This window comes from Diachasmimorpha longicaudata, chromosome 7 (genome assembly GCF_034640455.1).
Source record: "Diachasmimorpha longicaudata isolate KC_UGA_2023 chromosome 7, iyDiaLong2, whole genome shotgun sequence".
In the NCBI taxonomy this organism is placed as follows: domain Eukaryota; kingdom Metazoa; phylum Arthropoda; class Insecta; order Hymenoptera; family Braconidae; genus Diachasmimorpha; species Diachasmimorpha longicaudata.
In genome coordinates this window covers 9,196,803-9,215,381 of record NC_087231.1, presented here as the reverse complement: position 1 = coordinate 9,215,381, position 18,579 = coordinate 9,196,803, and the positions used below count along the sequence as shown (strand labels likewise).

At 40.0% G+C, this 18,579-nt stretch overlaps 1 protein-coding gene across 2 annotated transcripts in view; it reads left to right on the top strand.

Moving 5' to 3' along the window:
* LOC135164695 (protein CEPU-1-like) overlaps positions 1–18,579 on the top strand; it is an 81,755-nt gene that overhangs the window by 39,629 nt on the left and 23,547 nt on the right. For both annotated transcript variants that reach the window (XR_010299379.1, XM_064125290.1), the window contains exons 3-5: positions 5,780–5,987; positions 10,654–10,812; positions 10,896–11,024. Coding sequence is in view for 1 of the 2 variants with exons in the window: in XM_064125290.1 (XP_063981360.1) it covers positions 5,780–5,987; positions 10,654–10,812; positions 10,896–11,024 (496 nt within the window). In the remaining variant the exon portion in view is untranslated. The remainder of the gene's footprint in view (positions 1–5,779; positions 5,988–10,653; positions 10,813–10,895; positions 11,025–18,579) is intronic.

Below are 18,579 nucleotides of genomic sequence, written 5' to 3'. Positions count from 1 at the left end.
TTGCATTTTATTGGCTCATGCGTTGGAGCACCACATGTTGTCCTGTTGGTTGGACGAGTAGAGAGAACTGAAATACAACAACTGAAAGTTGCGAATAAAAAGACTGTCCAGCATTCCTTGTAGATCACTGTCACGCGCTCCACCAATATAAATACCTAAACGCCCTCTAGCATTCTAGTATTCTCCATCCACCCTTTACTGTCATACAAGTCACCCTCGTAGTTTTCCCAAGCCTTGTGCTCCATGCACATGGAAGATGAATGACGGGGTGCACTCTGATCCTCTCAGGGCACTTGATTCCATGCTCCTCGTGGTTGCACTCGTGAGCTCTCCTCAATTTATCCTTGAGAATCATCATAAACGCTACGTCGGAGCATTCTGCATGCGAGTCTGACTTCAATAACGCTTTGCCTTTCCTCTTCTACTTATTGAGGCGCACCAAAATCAAATCTGTCATACGTACCTACTTGTCTGTGAGTCCCATCCTCATGAACTCTTCACGGAGCGAAAAATTTTTCAAAAATCTTTCTTTTCTTTATTTTTCATCCCGCAAACTTCCCCCGCCTGATCCTCCAATCCCCAACTAAATTCACGCCTCGTCCTCCCCACGCAGCGACCCTCTCATTCACCGTACAATTACCGTAATTCAAAAATTTCCCCGCACCCTTTAGTCCCCAAGCATCAGCCATTATCACCCCAATGATCGAGGGAATGATTTTCCGAGCGATCTCGTATGCGCCAGGGGTCGCGTCGAGGGACGGTTTAATGAGCGTCAGGGCCAATCATGTCCTTCCTGCTGTGGCCCTGGTCCACTGAGTTTCCTCGATCAACCAAACCCTCTCCTTCTCTGCTCCACCTCCTCCTCCTCCTCCCGCCCCCTCCCACCGGTGTTATTCATCTCTGTTCATCACAACCTTCTCCACCCACACGTCTGCCACTATCGCGACCGTATGGTCCAAGCAACCCCATCAGGTTTTCTCTGTTTCACATTCTCCTCTTTCTCCCTCCTCTTTCACAATTACGTGGCGCGTGCCCCGACTAGAGAAACATCCACCACAACGATCAAAACCTGTCTCCCTCCCCTTTCACAAGGGCTTCTACCGACTGGCTTTCTATTCTAGAGGTGCATGCACCTTGCTAAAAGCACCCTCTCCCCCTCCCCCCATCTACTAGAATTCAACCTGTCTCGCTCTCACGTCCTTTCCTGTACCAGATGCCACGGACCTAAACCAACGAGCCCGGGGATGGGGTGGGAGGGATAAGGTGAGAGCGGGGGGTGGCTGAACATAACGCGCACAAGGGCTGCATACAGCGGTATCGCGTGTGTTTCAAAAGACACCTCAAAACACGCGGTCAAGGATAACCATAGGACAATTATTGCAGCTCAATAACAACTTTTATTATTGTTTCTGCCGTCAGTTCCTTCATTGCGAAAAGTTCTCCGGTGGGAAATGGGATTAAAAATGGTTTCCCCGGAGGTAAACGATACTGCGGGAAGGGTTTCAGTTGAAAGTATTGATTAAATTTTGGGGCTTATCCCTGGAACCGATTTGTTCAGGTGGATTTTGTTTTGTATTGCCTGACTGGAATTATCGGATAATTACTGTTCATTCAATAGCGGGTTTAGTCATATGTGAATAACACTTCGATGTTGATGAGCGCTGGATTTTCGGTGAAGAATTGGAAATTAATCTGTGCAAATATGGAAATCCGTTTGAATACACGATTCCATTGTAATTTTTCAGTGCGAATAATTTTGTAATTTTCATGTGCCCCCGAGCTTTGAATGAGTTTCGGTATTTAGTGTTTATAGCGGGAGAGAGAGTGAAAAATTCTTGTGATTGGCGTGGTGGTAATTAACGAACTGTAATTAACCGATTGCCATTGATTTTTTCACGTTAATGCAACCGGGAAAATTCCGATAAAGGAGACTTCACAGGTATTCCCTAATTATTCTTATTACGTTAATTAGGGTTACGTCAATTGGAGGTATGAGTTTTATTAATTAACGCGATATTTATTCCAGCAACATTTTGTAATTACGTATGAGAAATACGAATTACATTTCCTTGACTCAAACTTGGTTTTGCTGTTAATGAATTTGTTGTACAGACATTTCATTTTCTTACAGAAGAATTCCGGGATTTTTTGATGGAACAAATTCTTAGAATAATCCCGACGATCAATTTTTCGCATAAAACCATCGTATATGGCCAACATAATCCACCCCTCGGAATACTGAATTATTAATTATCTTTTGCGTGTTGCCGCACAGTGGAAACGAACGAGAAACATCGGCACAAAGCTCAACGATTTCACCCTCATGCGGATATTCGTGAAATATGCGTAAACTAATATTCGGTAAGCTCCTTATTTGAACTTCGTAAATGTATTCACAGAGTTTGGATAATCCGGGATAAACGAAAAATCATAGAACCGCTGAAAAACATGAGTGATTGCTGAAAGATTACACATAATCTCATTGCACAATTTATGATATGCTTTGATATGATGAAGTAGTTTGGTAAATTGATTTTCATGCGCACCAGCAGTTCTCCTGGCAGATATACAAGCTCTATGTGAAAGGCAACGTAGGAACTGCTGGAGTGTAATCCGCCCATTTGATCGCCGGAGTGAAACCCGTAATGGAGCTCGAGAAATTAGACGCGTCCCAATGTAATTTGCCGTTACGCCGCTGGTACTGAGACATTAGTCGTCACTCGGTTGGGCACATGAGCAGTTTGTACCTTATGTCATTCCATCAGTCTCCGCCTGATCGCCTGGCATCCATCTGTGCAAATTATCCAATATTCACCGTAAAGCGCATATTTTCCCTCTGACTCGAACACTTTGATGTTCAATACATCAGAAGAAACGGCCCGACACTTTCATTTTGACCAGATTTGTCAGATAAATTGAGAAAAAAGCCGCCAACATCTCAATATCTCCATCGAATTGATTTTGTCTCTTTGCGAAAGCAGAATATACTCGTAAATTTAAACCGTAACGACAGAAGTTTTCCCCCGAATGCATAAACCTTCATGTAATAACATTTAATCAATGAGAAAAGCTAATTCAAACACTAAAGTTTCCCGAGGCTTTCAGCCGACGCTACCTTGAAATCAGTTTGAATACCTTGCGCGTGGTTTCTACTGTCGTATATGCCAATTAAGAAAATGTCTAATACCAAAGAGGAACTCGACAGCTTGCGGTTGAAGTGCTTGTAATACTCTCAGCAGAAAAGTGTGGGTGGTGAGTAGCATCTGGCCGCTCTTGAATGAACGAAGACGTGGAGTCTCAGGAGGAGAAAGTCGACACCACGTTTCACCTGTGCATTTCTGTTTCAAATCAATGGAAATGCGAACATCAAGAGTTGATAATAATTGTTAGTTGCGATGGCCCTTATATCATCAAGAGAGAAACGAGGGATCGTCGGTTGCTATTTCTAAAGAAACTGAATAATACAAGTCAGTGAATGAAGAATGTATTGATGTCTGGATTCTATATTCAACTTGTCTGTATGAGTTACTTTTTATTCCACTGTCACGATCGGCTCCTGCGACGATTGGGAAGGAGCAAAAAAGGAGAGTGGATTTTATAAAAAGAGAAATCTTTCAAATACTGGTGATTTCATAAATCTAGTGAACCAAAATATGGGTTTACCAAATGACACTGCATATCACTTGAAAACATGATGATAAAAGTGAAGTAGAAACTATGAGAATAAACGCCCCATACAGACAATGACTCTCCTAGACTGGACGGCGCTGAGCTCGTTGCACTTTCCCAGGAGTAAACAAAGCTGTAACTCTCCTCACACCCAGGAATCAATGCTTCTAGAGTTTTCAAGAGAAAAAACAAAACCACGAGAATCAACATTCATCTTACTTGCCGTGGATTCTGTGTATATCGATGTGAACCCATGATACACTTGGGGCGGGCAGGAGAAGAAAGACGAGGAGGGAGGAGACAGGCGGCATCAGAGAGTGATGGAGACGGAATGAACAGGAGGAGAAAACTTCTTTACTGGTGAATTGAGTGAGTTAGACTCCGTCGGGATGACTGCATCCATTTTTCTATTTTATACTGACATATCTATTCGACAGCGTATTACTTTTTACAGGTTGAAAATACTTCAGAGTAATCCGATTTACTATTCTGTGGGGGAATAACGAGTATAGTTCTGCGGTTATTGATGATGTATTTAGGTTACGGTTGGTGCTTTTACGTTTGAGCTTTTTTCGGTTTTATTATAGCTGATATTGATGCCATTTGTGGAGATCAAGAGATTTTTTTAAGTTGATTAAATCTGTAGTGATTTCATCGACTCGACAGTCTCCTCCATTTATTTAAATATTAATTAGTCAACGGTACTTAAATTCATCGTCGTTCACTTGCGAGTGGTTAAGGACTAGACGGAGACCTACCGCATGTGAATATTCACATGCGGTATTCCGGAGGACTTTTGATACAAGATCTACTAGTGATATAACTCGGGTCGATGGTACGGGTCGACAGTGTTCGCATGTGTGCCGGACCATTACGCGGGGATACAGAATAAGCAAGTGTTGAACCGACTCACGGCAACGAGTGAGTTTTTCCACGAGGACTGTTGAAAGGGGGATAAAAGTGAAGGAAAAATAGGTGGCCAGGAGCTAACCCACCACCCAGCTTCTTATTTCTCTCGGGGATGCATTGCTGCTCGCACTGCTGGCGCGTATAGGTGGACCTGGATATACCCGTTATATGTTTCTGAGATCGGAACTCACTTTTCCGTTCAACGGAAGAGCATACATATTTCATGCTGGTGCTGGATGAGAAAAGAAGAAAAGGACCAAGCCCTCCTATACCCCTTTGTCACCGCTGTACAAGTAATGCACATAGACAGGATAATAAAAATGGCAAGAATAAAGGATATGCATGGACTTGTGTGCTTGACTGAATTCACTACAAGTTTTGCCGGACGAAGCCCTCCTTCTTCCACTGATATTGATACGTATTGTTTGATATTCGACAGAGATTTATGATTTTTTCCAACATTGATGGCAAGTGCCGGGTGAAGTTTATATTACTTCAGACATCGATGGATGTGCGATAAAATGTGGATCCAACGCCGAATGACAGTTGATATTCCATTGGTGCCTTGTCTCAGTCGAAAAAATTCAAAAGTGAACCTTTTTCGTTTGAAAAAAGTTCAAACAATTTGCAGTGTTTTGTTCTGAAGCCTCTGTGAGGATTTTAATTGATTTAGTGATAACGAATAATTCAATATTTTTCATATTGAATCGTGTGAAAACGTGGGGTGATTGCCAAGGGGATGAATACATTTTCTTTCAATGCAGTAACAATACCGTTTCAGCGAATTTTTTCTCATTATTTGTGTGAAATAGAGCGAATATAAAAACCTTCCCGTGAGACATTCTACCGGGGATTTCTTTAACATAACAACGATCTGGTGTATTATTCTTTGAAGTTGAAGTCGAATCAGTGCGAAAGCTCTTCACATTGTTCGTAAAACGCTATTCGAAATATACTGACATGCTCATTAAATTATTTTACAACCCATGAAAGTGGAGAGTAGAGGGAAAATAAATTACATCAACCTTACAAATATACTCTGCCCATTAAATTGTAGCATTAAAACCTCAACTTCATCCAAAATCATAAACCGAAATTTTACGGATCACAAAAGAAATTGGAAGCCGAGTGAATCATTAAACGTTCAGACTTGTGGAAACCAAATTACTTGCTAATTTCCAAATTCTGTTTATGATTTTAGGTAGCCTGGATGCTGTTCGATAAAAGTGCAATTCTTACAGTCCACAATCAGGTGATAACGAGAAATCCGAGGATATCGGTTACCCATGACAAACACAGGACTTGGTATTTGCATATTCATAATGTCCATGAGGATGATAAGGGCAAGTACATGTGTCAGATCAACACAGCCACGGCCAAGACGCAGTCTGGTTTCTTAAATGTTGTTGGTGAGTTTTATTTTCAATCAATTTTCTTCTAAAGAAAAAAATGTCTTTCCAAGCGAAGTAGGGAAGTAGTGAGCAGACCTTTAAAACCTGTCACTGTATCACTTTATACAATTTTATTTTAAAAATTATTCCTCGTTGTCCAGGGCATTTCAAAAAAATAATGAGTCCAATAAACTCCTCTTTTTGTAGTTACTCACGAGCCACGAAAATGTCATACGAGGGCTTTATGCTTCAAACTATAAAGAGGAATGGATTTTGTAATTGCTACAGGTGCTTGGAGCAGTAATTTAGTTACAACTTAATTTTATTTTCCTTCTATTACCGTTTTCACAATTGGATTCATTTAATGTTACACATGAATTTTCTGTTTGCTTGATTCACAAAAAAATTTCAAACAATTAGTGTAGTGCAGTTTTAATTGTAAAAAATTTTCCACGAGTGCCGGTGCCTTATAAGCTCGATGCAGATACAATTGAATGAACAATTAATCCTAAAAAGTGGATGAAAGCCAAAAGACCATAATCATTTATGGATCCCGCGACTGATCCCGCTTACTCGACGTCCTGAAGGACGTATTAATACCCAGAGTTTTGACATCTACCGCACATTACAACCGAGACGAGCAAGCGAGAGAGTGCAATAGTAGTGGAGCAATCAGAGAGCCAGATTAATTGTTTCCACGGAACGTAAACTCGACTGCAATTCTCCATCCCTCCTTGACTCTACCACAGTCTCATCCTCACTTGGGTGATAATACCAACAGCCAACATAATACCACTGTGACACAAGTCATAACTCAACGAGCTTTCTAGGCCCGTTATATTGCATCTTCCACTTCCACAGTTTCTCCGTTAAAATCTATTACATTTTCTACCTCTTCCATTGCCTCCGTTTATTCTTTTTTGTTTTTTATTTCAACTGAGGAGGGCTGGACGTGGTCGTTCGTACAATTTCCACTCCCCACAGCTATCGTGGTCTCTCACCACACCGCTTCTTCACTCTTTGACTCACCGTAAATAAAGTAAAACCACGGGGATCGGAGTTTTATTCGATTTAAAGCCACGAGTCGAGACTACCATCTCCTCTCTTCACTCTCACACCATTCTAAATCGTTCCAAGTTCAACTTCACTGATATATACCAACCATTTTCGTATATACGTGCTGAATGGGCTGATTCTTACTGGATTCCTGGGTGAGAGAAAAGACTTTTCTTGGATATACACTTGTGAGTTATCGATGATCTGTATGAAATTGTCTACTTCAAGAATTTATCAGCTGAATTTGACGATTTTATTTCACTTTGCTTTTCACTTTTCAACTGCTCTAATACGTTCTATATTTGAATATTCGAGGATACCCCTATGGAAAAGCATATTAAGGAAGGAAGGTTGATGTGAGGGTTTCCGAGAACTGCAATCAGTAGCGCAATGTTATGATAAAACATTTGCTACCTTCCCTAGAATTCGAGATGTTCATCAAAAATTGGTTGATAGCCAAAAGTAACTTATCTCGTTCTATCAGTCCACTGCTGAATTTTTTTTTATCAGTCTTCGTCCTGGGTGTAATCACTGATGAAAAAATTAATCCTTTGTAGTACTTGAATGGCTCTATTGATTTTTGGGTAATGTTCCATTATGATTTTTCTCTGCCATGAAAAGTAATTTAACGCATGGAGTTTCGCTCAAAGTCGAAAGACTGTAACCGAGAATCGGATTACCTGTCATTCGCAATACTACCGAGAAGGATAATATTCGGGAATTATCCCGTAGATGACGCCTGTCAGTTACAAGACTATCGAGCTATCCAGGGCTTTTCGTGATAATTTCATGCAGCCAATTATGGTCCCCGCCGGTGGAGAAGTTTCTAACGTGGGGAAGAAAGTTTTCTGGGTATAAACCCCATGAAATAGTTTCTGGTAAAAACTCGAGGGAGGAAATTCAGTCTTCATCGATCTGACGAATTGAATCATTCTGTGTTCATGGGTAGAAGAAGCTATGCGAGTGCTGTGTCTCACTCACCCTCGATGCCGTCGTAAACATCTTCCCGAGAACTCACCCCCGATAGTTATTCCCATTTCCGTCTGCAGATGCGTGCATCGAAAAGTTATTCGCTTTATTTTATAATCCTTTTCTATTTTTGTCCTTCAAACGCCGGTTCCCTCCCCCATTCTCCATCTGGGGGAGGAGTATACAACAGTGAAAAGCCTCACGACTTTGTCGGAGTATTAAATTAATAAAAATATTGATAGACTGAAATGAAATGGAAATTATTCTGATGTGGGTGGAAAATGGCTGATGAAAATGCTTACGTTCCATTCAGATTCACCTTATTTCGATGAAATAAGTGAAACCATCTGATCCAAGTGGATCCGATTCATCGAGTAATGCCAAGGGAAACAGAACAATAAAGTTGTTCGGAAAAATCGAACGGCCTTGTGGCGATAAAGCCTTACCACACCCACATTTACATTTCTCTATAAAGAAAATTTTAATACGCTCCAATACCCATCGTCACTCCAAGGTTCGTTAGTTCGCCTCAAGTGGCCAATTACTGATCTACCCATTTCATTATATATGTACGAATCAATATGTACAGTTTCTTCGTTCGCTTTCCTTCCATTCTTTATTCACAAAAAGAAACTCCACTTGTATCATTCATTCATTCATTCATTCATTTTTAAAAAATTTCTATTCCCTCTTCATCCTCGGTTGTTAGCTCTCACTTTAGACTCCACTCTCATAGTTTATTCTCAAGCCACTAGAAAATTCCCTCGGTTTTTTTCCGGCTTCATTGTACGTAATTCAGGGGAGACCTTCGTGAGTTTTAAGGCAAGAGAGTTTAACACAACTAACCACAATAACACACATGCTAATGTGTAGTGGTTGAGTGTCTGAATAATGCATCACGACAGCTTTTGGTGTGGAAGACCATCGTACGGGCGACAACAGAATCCCCAGGGGAAACGAGAATCGTTCAATGCGAAGTTGGTCTACAATTGAGGAACACAGTTTGGCATTAACATTAAGGCGGGGGTATTATTCGATAGTTGAGATAATCCGGGAGATCCTGGAACTCCAAACTTTTTTGGATTCCCATGGACACTGTTTGAAATGGATTACTAAAATTTCAAACCAACAAATTTGCTGCACGCAGAGAAGTTTTTGATAAAAATTATCCTTCCATTTTTTAAACGTATATTTTCAATCGTTTTCGATCGATAAAAATCAAATCTTAATTTTGGCTTGAGGAGTAGGGACATATGGGATCTCGAGAGCTCGTGAGAAGGATGTGTTGGTATTGAGGTGATGAAAGAGTTTTTCATAAATGCGACTTTATAATCTGCGAGAACGAAGGACTTCGTTAATTTTTTTTACGTTTTTAACGTTTATTCCAGTTGATCTGTTTTCACAGGTATTCGGGGGGATTACCATACATTTAGTTCTGTTGAAAGAGAATAACATATTCCGTGTCACTCCTCTCTTTATCGAGGATTTGAACTCGGGGGGTGCTTTGGAGTTTTAATAACATTTGCCGGCTGATAGACGCAGCGTTTCACTATTGAATTTTTTCATTTATTGCAAAGGATGAAGGGTGATTATCATGTTTGAACGTGTCTACACATACTTTTTTATTCAATATGGATTGAGGGAATTGCTGTATTCCCGCCCCGCCGAATATTATACGGTTTCGAGGAAAAACGTTGAAGAAATAATTAATTCCTAGCTTGTGGTACATTCACACCGTCGACAACCGTCAAAAATACGTTTGTAGATGAGAATTAGTCATCAAATAAACTGAGAAATTAATTTGATTAAGCAAAAAGCTTTGAAGCTTTGAGGTGAGGTTATAACAATTCCAATAACAATTCCAGAATGAATTTCGCCTCTCAGTTGACACCAAACGGAGGGAACATAAATTTACACAGGTTTCAGGTGCGAGTGTACAGAGTTAATTCACTTCGGCGTAAAAGGCACCGAGAGAAGTGAATATTTCCACTATCGTAGTATCAAAATGAAAATCTGTCAAAAACTGAAGTGGATTCCGTTCTAAAATTGCACTCTGCAGCAGACATTTAATTTTGTCTACAGAATATTCTTTATTCCACGAATAGTGATAATAATTTTTTCCCGGATTAGAAATTAATTCAAGCTTGAATTTTTAAAAACCATACGCTTCAACATCAAAGTCTTTCTCCCTGTCACTAAAAATATAAGCATGGAATGTTCGGAGAAATATCCGTCTAAAAAAATTAATTCTGCTCTGTGAAAAAAAAATCAATGAGAAAGGTAATTTTTCCAGTCTACTCTATGTGCAAAATAACCCATTGGTTCAGCATATCGATAGAATTTGTGTACATCTCATACATGAAAGAATATTAAATTCTCTACTCGTTTCTCTCTTTACATTATTGTGTCGATTGACTCTAGTCCACGTACTCCACAAAAAATCGTTTCACGTTCAGAAAGAAACGTTGTGCAGTAGAAATATGAGAGTGCATACCAAACCCATCAGCGCAGTACCACAGGTTTTCACTCACTTCAAAATGAAATGATTTCAGTTTCCATGCACGTAGTCGTAATCCTCAGCATACATATACACGAGATAACTGGATATATTTCATCTCAGTATCTGTTTAATATTTCTACCATTCTTTTTCATTTTCAGTTCCGCCAAATATCGACGACTCGCAGAGTTCGTCAGACGCAATCGTGCGGGAGAATGCAAACGTTACACTGACGTGCAAAGCAACTGGAAGCCCAGCTCCCATTATACGATGGAGACGTGACGACAGTGAGAATATTGCAATAAACAGATCATTAGAAGGTGAATAAACTTGTGAATTTTTATGCTCGCGAACTCTCAAGGATGAGAGGGAATTTTATGATTGCGTTCTTTGGATTTTTTAGTTGCCGAGTGGGAGGGTGAGACCCTGGAGATAACGCGTATTTCTAGACTCGGAATGGGAGCGTATTTATGCATTGCCAGCAATGGAGTACCACCTGCTGTTAGCAAACAGATCAAAGTATCAGTCGACTGTGAGTATAAGTTTCGATTTATATTCTGTTTTCTTGTACTTTTTGTGGGTGATAGAACAGCATCTATTTATCTTTGTTCGTGATATGGATGTACTGGAGGGCAAAGCTTCAGAGAAAATCCATAGAAGAGATATTCTATTGACTCAGAAGATTGAACATGAATTGCAAAATATTTACAAAATCGGATGAAACGTGAATCTTGCGAAAACTAAGACTGAGACAGAAAATGACAAAATATTTAAAAATAACAATCTTTATTACATTTTCGTTCGGCCTCACAATTGCAGTTTATTCTTTGACTTTTATCGATATTTCTGAGAGGATTCATCGTATAATCCTCGCTCTCTGTGAGTCACTAAATTATCGATTACGTCCGTACTATTCAGGCATTGTAATGGGAAAAACCAAAGAAAATTTAATTCCTTCCGAAATTGCATTACTTCGGAACTTTAATATTCTCTTCATTTACGCAAATAGAATTACCGTACAGCAAATGGAAATTTTGATTCAACCTATTCATGATATTTGATTTGAAAGAGGTCGTGTTTAATTGAGTAATGATAAATTGGCTGAAATTGGACGAATTCGATCTTGCTCTAACAAATTTGGATTCAGATATTAAATTGTCTTAATTGCACCAGATTCTTTAGCCAATTGGAACTTGCATTGAAGCAGAAATTCCTATGGCTTTATTTCACTCTTCAGAACTTCAGTAAAAAGTTTGTGAGAACAATGCCGATGTTCATTAATATTACTATCATTATTACATGTTGTTTATCTTTATAAGTTCGTCTATGGATTCACCAATTAAGCCTCGAGAAAATATGGAGAATTTTAATTGTAAGAAAACGTGAAATGCTAATTTGAGAATGAGAATTTTTCCTCTTATTCCGATCTCAAAAAAAAAGTTTAACCTGAAAAAATAGGACAGACAGACGAAGGAGAAAAGCTATAACTCGAAATTAAACAATCCTTATGTTTCGTAATTTATTCCCTCGAATCGTAATACAATGGTGAATCGATATCGACAGAAGGAGAGAGTAACTGTGAGTTGTAGTCACGTATACGCGGTGATTCAACTCCACCCCATGACCTGATCCCGGTTTCTCCGACAGCCGTAGTAGCAATCTGTTATTAAAATCAGCAACGAGAAAAATCCGTGCCGTATCTTCACGTGGCCCTGGCTCCCCCTCCTCCCCTCCTCTCTCTCTCTCTCTCACTCTCTCACACTCTTTTACAGTTGCAGCTTCTTTATCTATTTTTCTCACAGCCTGTCCAACAACAGACGTGTTGCAGCAAAAATTAAGCCACCTGCAAACTTGGAACGAAATTACCAGACAGCGTCCCCTCTGGGCGCCTGGCCAGTACCGGCATACCCTGGGTGACGATATTTTTTTTTTGATAATCTCCGCTAGCTGCAACCACATCCCCTGATACTGTGTGTCTTTCCATGTACCACAATCTCTTTTATTTTTTTCCCACATCTCATCCCTCTTTTTCCCGTACTCTTGCCACAGCGCGATAGCTCGGATCCACAAAATCTTGGAACGTGCTGCACTATATGGCTTCCCTTTCCCTCAGTTTGTTCATTAACTTTCATTTTTGGGGTGCGTGGAGGGAGTTTTATAAACCAAAATTTTTTAATAAGTTACTTAGTTGCTGAGCGAACTGGCAAGAATAAATATATATTTTGAAAATTATATGGTTTAGGACCAGACAATTTTTTTATAATAAAAAACGTGAGTTGTTGTCAAGATTAGAAATGACGTAATAGATCGGTTCGGAAGCTCGCACTCATCTCGGGTCGGACTTATTTACGTAAAAAATTCAAAAACTTCCAATTTCATTATTTTTTCGTCTTCTCATTCGTTTACTCGATGTAAATGGAGTTTACAGCAGCTGTGAAGTCACGAGTAAAATTTTATGGCGAGAGGGATTTCACAGGAGAAAAGAAACTCATCATCAGTTTTGGCGTTATTTAAATTTAAAATCAAGCTCGAATGGATCCAACTCGTTTCTCCACTCTTTTCCCACAATGTTTACACCTTTTTTTCGTATCTTCTTTCTCATTCTCTGCAATTCATCCGTGTGTCTTCTCACCCCGCTGCAATTTCCAGCTGTCGTCGATCGTCTCACCCGCGCAAAACCTGGAAAATTCATTAACGCGGAGACTCCGAAGCTTTTTCTCAAAAGGAAGAAACTTTCATTCCTAACCGGTTGGATGTTCTCTGTACTCTACAACACTTTGTGGAGATTGGATACAGGAAAGAAGAATTGAGCATTGGGTCGCGGAATGACTTGCCACCTCGCTCTTCAAAGGAAACAAGTGAAACCCGGGAAGTTCACTCCAGTGAATCGCGATTGTAATACATTTTTCAGTGTCAATACGACTCCCCCGATACTGAGTCCTGCACTAATTAATTGACGTGAGACCGAAGAGTTATTTGCCAGATGATTTCCAGATCAACTGTAGAAATCCGACTCAATAAATGAAAGAGGGAGACTGAAAGAGATGAAATACCCTCAGCAGTTACTCTCCCGGCGTCTTAATCAAAACTCCAATTATCCTAATTTGAAGGACTCATGTACATGTATATTTCTCCGAGGCATGTGCTAGTTCCATTCCACTAATAGCATTTATTTCCACATTTTCCTCTATTTTTAAAAATTTAATGCGAAAAAACGACAATGCGTATGAATTGCGGGGAGCGTTGAATTTTCATGAGCTGGCATACTGTGAATTAGCCACTGCACAGACACTGCAGACCCAGCGGTGCCACCGGAGGGCAGTTTCTTTCACTCGCATGCCATCCGTTTCACACACAACCCTGTATGAACACCTACCTACATTTATTCTGTGTCATAATGAATGCGTCGAGTAGTTGTAACTATCTCAAGCCCATTAGTCTCATGTACAGTCGGTCAAGGTGTTGAAACGCTAATCGCTTCATCTACAGTGTAACTAGAGGTAGATAAGGAGAACTGAAAGAGGTCATGTGGTCAAGTCTGTTGCTTCAGGAGGCGCAGTAGAAATAAATAATTACGGTAACGTGTGTTGTTTAAAGATTTGAAAAACCGCGAGAATTTTTCATCATTTAAATCCCCAAAAATTCATTTAATGAGTTCTCATTATTTATTATTTCGTTTCTGATTATTTTCGCCGAACGAAGTTCGCCCAGTTGCGAACTGCAGTTGCAGCTCAATTATAAGTGTTATTATTATTCCACATAAAGCAATTCTAGTCATCTATTGACATTCACCATCACTGTGTTTACTAGTCCAGAATTTAGAGCAGCCTAATTCATACAACAACGCGTGTGACGTGGACATGCAGATGATGCATTGCGGCTCGAGTGTATTGTATTTTCGCGTGCGTTAATACTGCGAACTGGGACTAGGCGTAATAATCATGCCATCCAGTGCAATTCAACTCACCTCGTTCTGTCTCCCACAATCTACAGTATCTGCGTCTCTAGGTCTCCACCGAAACATACCTCTTGTCATTTCGCGAGAGTAACGGAGGCAGGGTGGGATACTAAGCGATGCAGGGGTTGACTTGGCTTCTCTGTCATTATTACCGCGGGTTTGTGGAGCTTGCGTCGCGCATGTCAGTGCACGGAGAGAAAAATTCTTTTAAAATTACGTGTCTGTTCCGTAATCTGCCAGTCAAAGCAGTAATCAGTCAAAATTACGGAACAGTGAGGCATTTCTTTCACTGAATGCAATTACTCGGGGCTTGAACGATTACTTTAAGGTATGGAATTTTTTCAGAGAGAAATGTCTGAATTTTCGACATCTTTTACAGATATTTTTCAAGCACTAAAGACATGTCTGATGAAAATGTCTCAGAAAACTGTGCCCTACATTGATTCCATCGATACCCTCATCTCACACAAACACCGAATTCACGATTCATTTTCCCGGGGAAAATACATAACATAATCCGGTGGATTACGTGAATATTTGTCATTTCAAGACTACTCGAACTCTCTTTTTCCCCCGGTTTTTATTCAGGACAGCAATATTTTCCACCCATTCCCAATGCGACACATGCATTTCCATTTGCAGGATGAAGTTGTATGAAAATCCCATGGAGTACAAACGATATCCACGTTGAAACATAACCACCATATATGTACACCGAAAATACTAAATTCAGTGAGTGAAAAGCACGGGCTGTGAGTCTAACAAATATTACAAATATTACAGAGCGCTGACATCATCTCTCGTATGAAGCTACAATTACAAATTGCAGGAACCACTTTGTCAGTGAAAACCACGTGATGGATGCATGTATCTGTTTATAGGATGATGAATGTGAGATCCATTAAGTTTCGATGCGTTGGTGATTTTTAGAGAGAAAATACGGTTTACAGGGAGCTCCATTTTATTTTTCATACTGATGTGGAAAGAATGTGAACCAATGGATATGCAATGCGGGGTATATGCTGCCAGAGATGTTTTGATACTGAAAATATGGGGGTAATTCTCATGAGGGTGATATTGAATTTAATTTAAGAGCAAAAACGGATCCCCACGAATTCTCTTTCCAAATACGATTTTATAATTAAAAAAAATAGCATGTGTGTGATTAATTAATAATGTCCGAGATGAGACAGTAGAGAAAGTGAAAATATCTCAGACTAGTGATATCCTCCTAAGGATCGTTGGAATCGGCGATAATTAGAGGTAATGGAAACAGTGTCAGCAATTCTCATCGTAATTGCCGATTTTTCATTCCCCAAATGTCTCCTCTACAACCTCCAACAGATCCATTCAAGTTATTCTCCTTCCTCTCTAGCCCATTCCGCGGGAAGTAAATCTCATCGTTGTCTCCGCGATATATATACAGTCCCAGGAATATTTCCACGACAAGACTCAGCCCCGTTCTTGCCTCTGTTATTCCTAATCCAAGCAAGATGTTGCCCCCCGAGCGAACGAACGTACATTTGGGGAGAGTTACGACGACGGAGGATGACATTCACTTGAGTTGGAATGATGAGAAAGGGAGACGAGGGGTAACGTTTCAGTACAAATAATTGTTGAAACCCGGGGAGATGAGAAGCAGCCGTATGCTTGATAATTATTCTCGTTGTAAAGAGGAGAATTCATATTTCGAGAGATAAAAGTATTAGCTTTTCACGTTACGATTTTCCAAGTGATTTGAAACGCCGAAATGACTCGTCCAATGTTGTCTTTTTATGTAAACATTCTTCAGAACAATTTTGCAGAGAGAATGCATTGATTTGAAGGACGAGAGCGTTAGCGATAAAAAAATAATATCAGAACGATTCGAGTATGAACTTTAATCTTTAATTTATCGCACGCATAAGGTACACCTTTCTAACGGTAAAATTTTCACGCTCCACCGTTGAATAACTAATCCTACAATTTTTCTCTGGACAATTTTATCCATTTCAATTATTCCTCATAATCATTCAATGTTACATGCATAATACATAACTGCGAAACTTCCACATTTGTAATTAATCCAACGAATTAATGTCCAAGAATAATTTGAAATGTAGCAAACATCGTCCATTCATTCGACTCTTCACGCTCAACATTCATGAATGTGTTCCCCGGAGTCCGATAAGAAATTTCATCATATCAGAGGTAAACCAGCCACCAAGGAGTTGCCATGACGCGTCCCGAATACGAAAATATATCAAGAAAATTTGTCTGGGCAACCTCCACCCCCCGGCCACCCTCCACCCAGGCGATATGATAGGCACACGAGCCCTCCCTCTGATTCACGAGTATGCGTTCTACTCTAAAGCTTCTTCATCGAAATTATTAAACTCCCACTCAGAGGAATCGACATCCATTTATTTCAGTTAAGTCAGCAGTCACATATCGATAACGAAATTCCGTTGAACGTTCGGGACTTGTGACGTTGTGTAGCGCTCGAGTAAAACGAATTCCCCAGAATCCTTAGGGCAGATATCGATCTCCAATCGTTGGGGCTCAAAATTTTTGTGGCCAAAGTTTGATGCTGACGTTGTTGCACATAATTTTCATTTATCCCCAGGTCTCTTATGGCGTTGAATGCTGGTGTTGGATCTAGAAAAATCGTTTTGGAATGTGAAACACGTGATGTGCACAGCCCACAGGAGTTCGAGGAAGGTGGAACGGGTGATGGAGACGAGTAGGTGGAAAGAATTTGGTATTCGCGGGTAGTTCTGGTGTAATGGCATGTGGACGAAAGCTTGTGACTGAACCTGTTCATATAGACGTGAATGGTAGACACGAATAAACACATTCCTTCACACTTTGTCTTTGTCACGTCGTTCTTGCCGGGGTGGAAGGGGATCCTAGCTTTGCGGATCACTGGAGCGGTTTTTGACTAACTTAGCCCAATCAATAGAAGTTCATCATGGGAAGCACTTGGTTATAATTGGATTGACCTTTGAATTACTCACCTTTGATGCTCATCAATAGATGCAGACATATTACAAAAGATAATTGAATCCAGAATATTTTTCGCGACTGTCTCACCAATTTTCATGGCTGAATATCGCTTTTCCGTTAATAGAGTTTATCCTGAATAATTTTCGTTCATTCAAATGTCAAACTTCAATTAATCTTATAGCACATGGGATAATAAAAAATTCTCATGAAGAAGATGAAAGAACTCTAATATGATTTATTTTCTACTGACGTTCACTCATCAGTGAAGCTAATTCAAAATAACTCTGGATAAATTCCCATTAACTTATTATGAAACGGACCATAACTCCATTTTAAAAGCACCTGTTTCACATATTGGGATTTTTTTTGTTAACTAATTAGGAGAAATATAAATCTGTAGAGTATAAATACAAAGAATGCTCAACTTTGTTAGACCCGTCGCTCTCTTTATGTGACATTCTATCACAATCTCATCAGACTGCTGCTTCCCTTTAAAGCAAGATCCTTCCAACTTACAAACATTGAAGAGAACAATTGCGATGGACTAGTCGAATCCTCGTGAATCTTGAAACTAGGAGAAACAAATGAAACTTGAGAATCACGTATCCCTAGTTTTCAAGTGGTGCCCTCCAACAATTGCAGAAAGTCGAAATCTCTCTATTGTTGAAGCTCCTCCAAACCACGGGAAAAAAACTTTGACGCTGCGACGCACGAAGAATAAATGACTTTATCACTGGCTTAAAGTTTCTAATAGTTTAGCGAAAGGCGTGAGTTGAGGCGGGAATCGGGGATTGAATCAAAACCTGATTTCCAACTCAATCTAGCAGCATAGTGCAATCATCCTCAAAAGTGGAGGTTCATTATACAAAATAAATTTTATCCTCGGAACATGAGATTGTGGAAATGAGGTGGAGTAATGCGCTCTGTCAACTGTGCACAGCTATCATTCACTTACAAAGTTCAGGGTGAAAAAGGACACCTTGCACAGCTGCATCAACATCGAGCTTGGATCGGTTCGACAAGATGCTTTGACACCGAGAATATACAAATATAATGGCGCTAACGTAATCCACGTTTATCCTGGCATGAATCCGTTCTCTGTACATCGGTCTACATCGTGTGGACTGCCTCAAGCTTTCTGGAA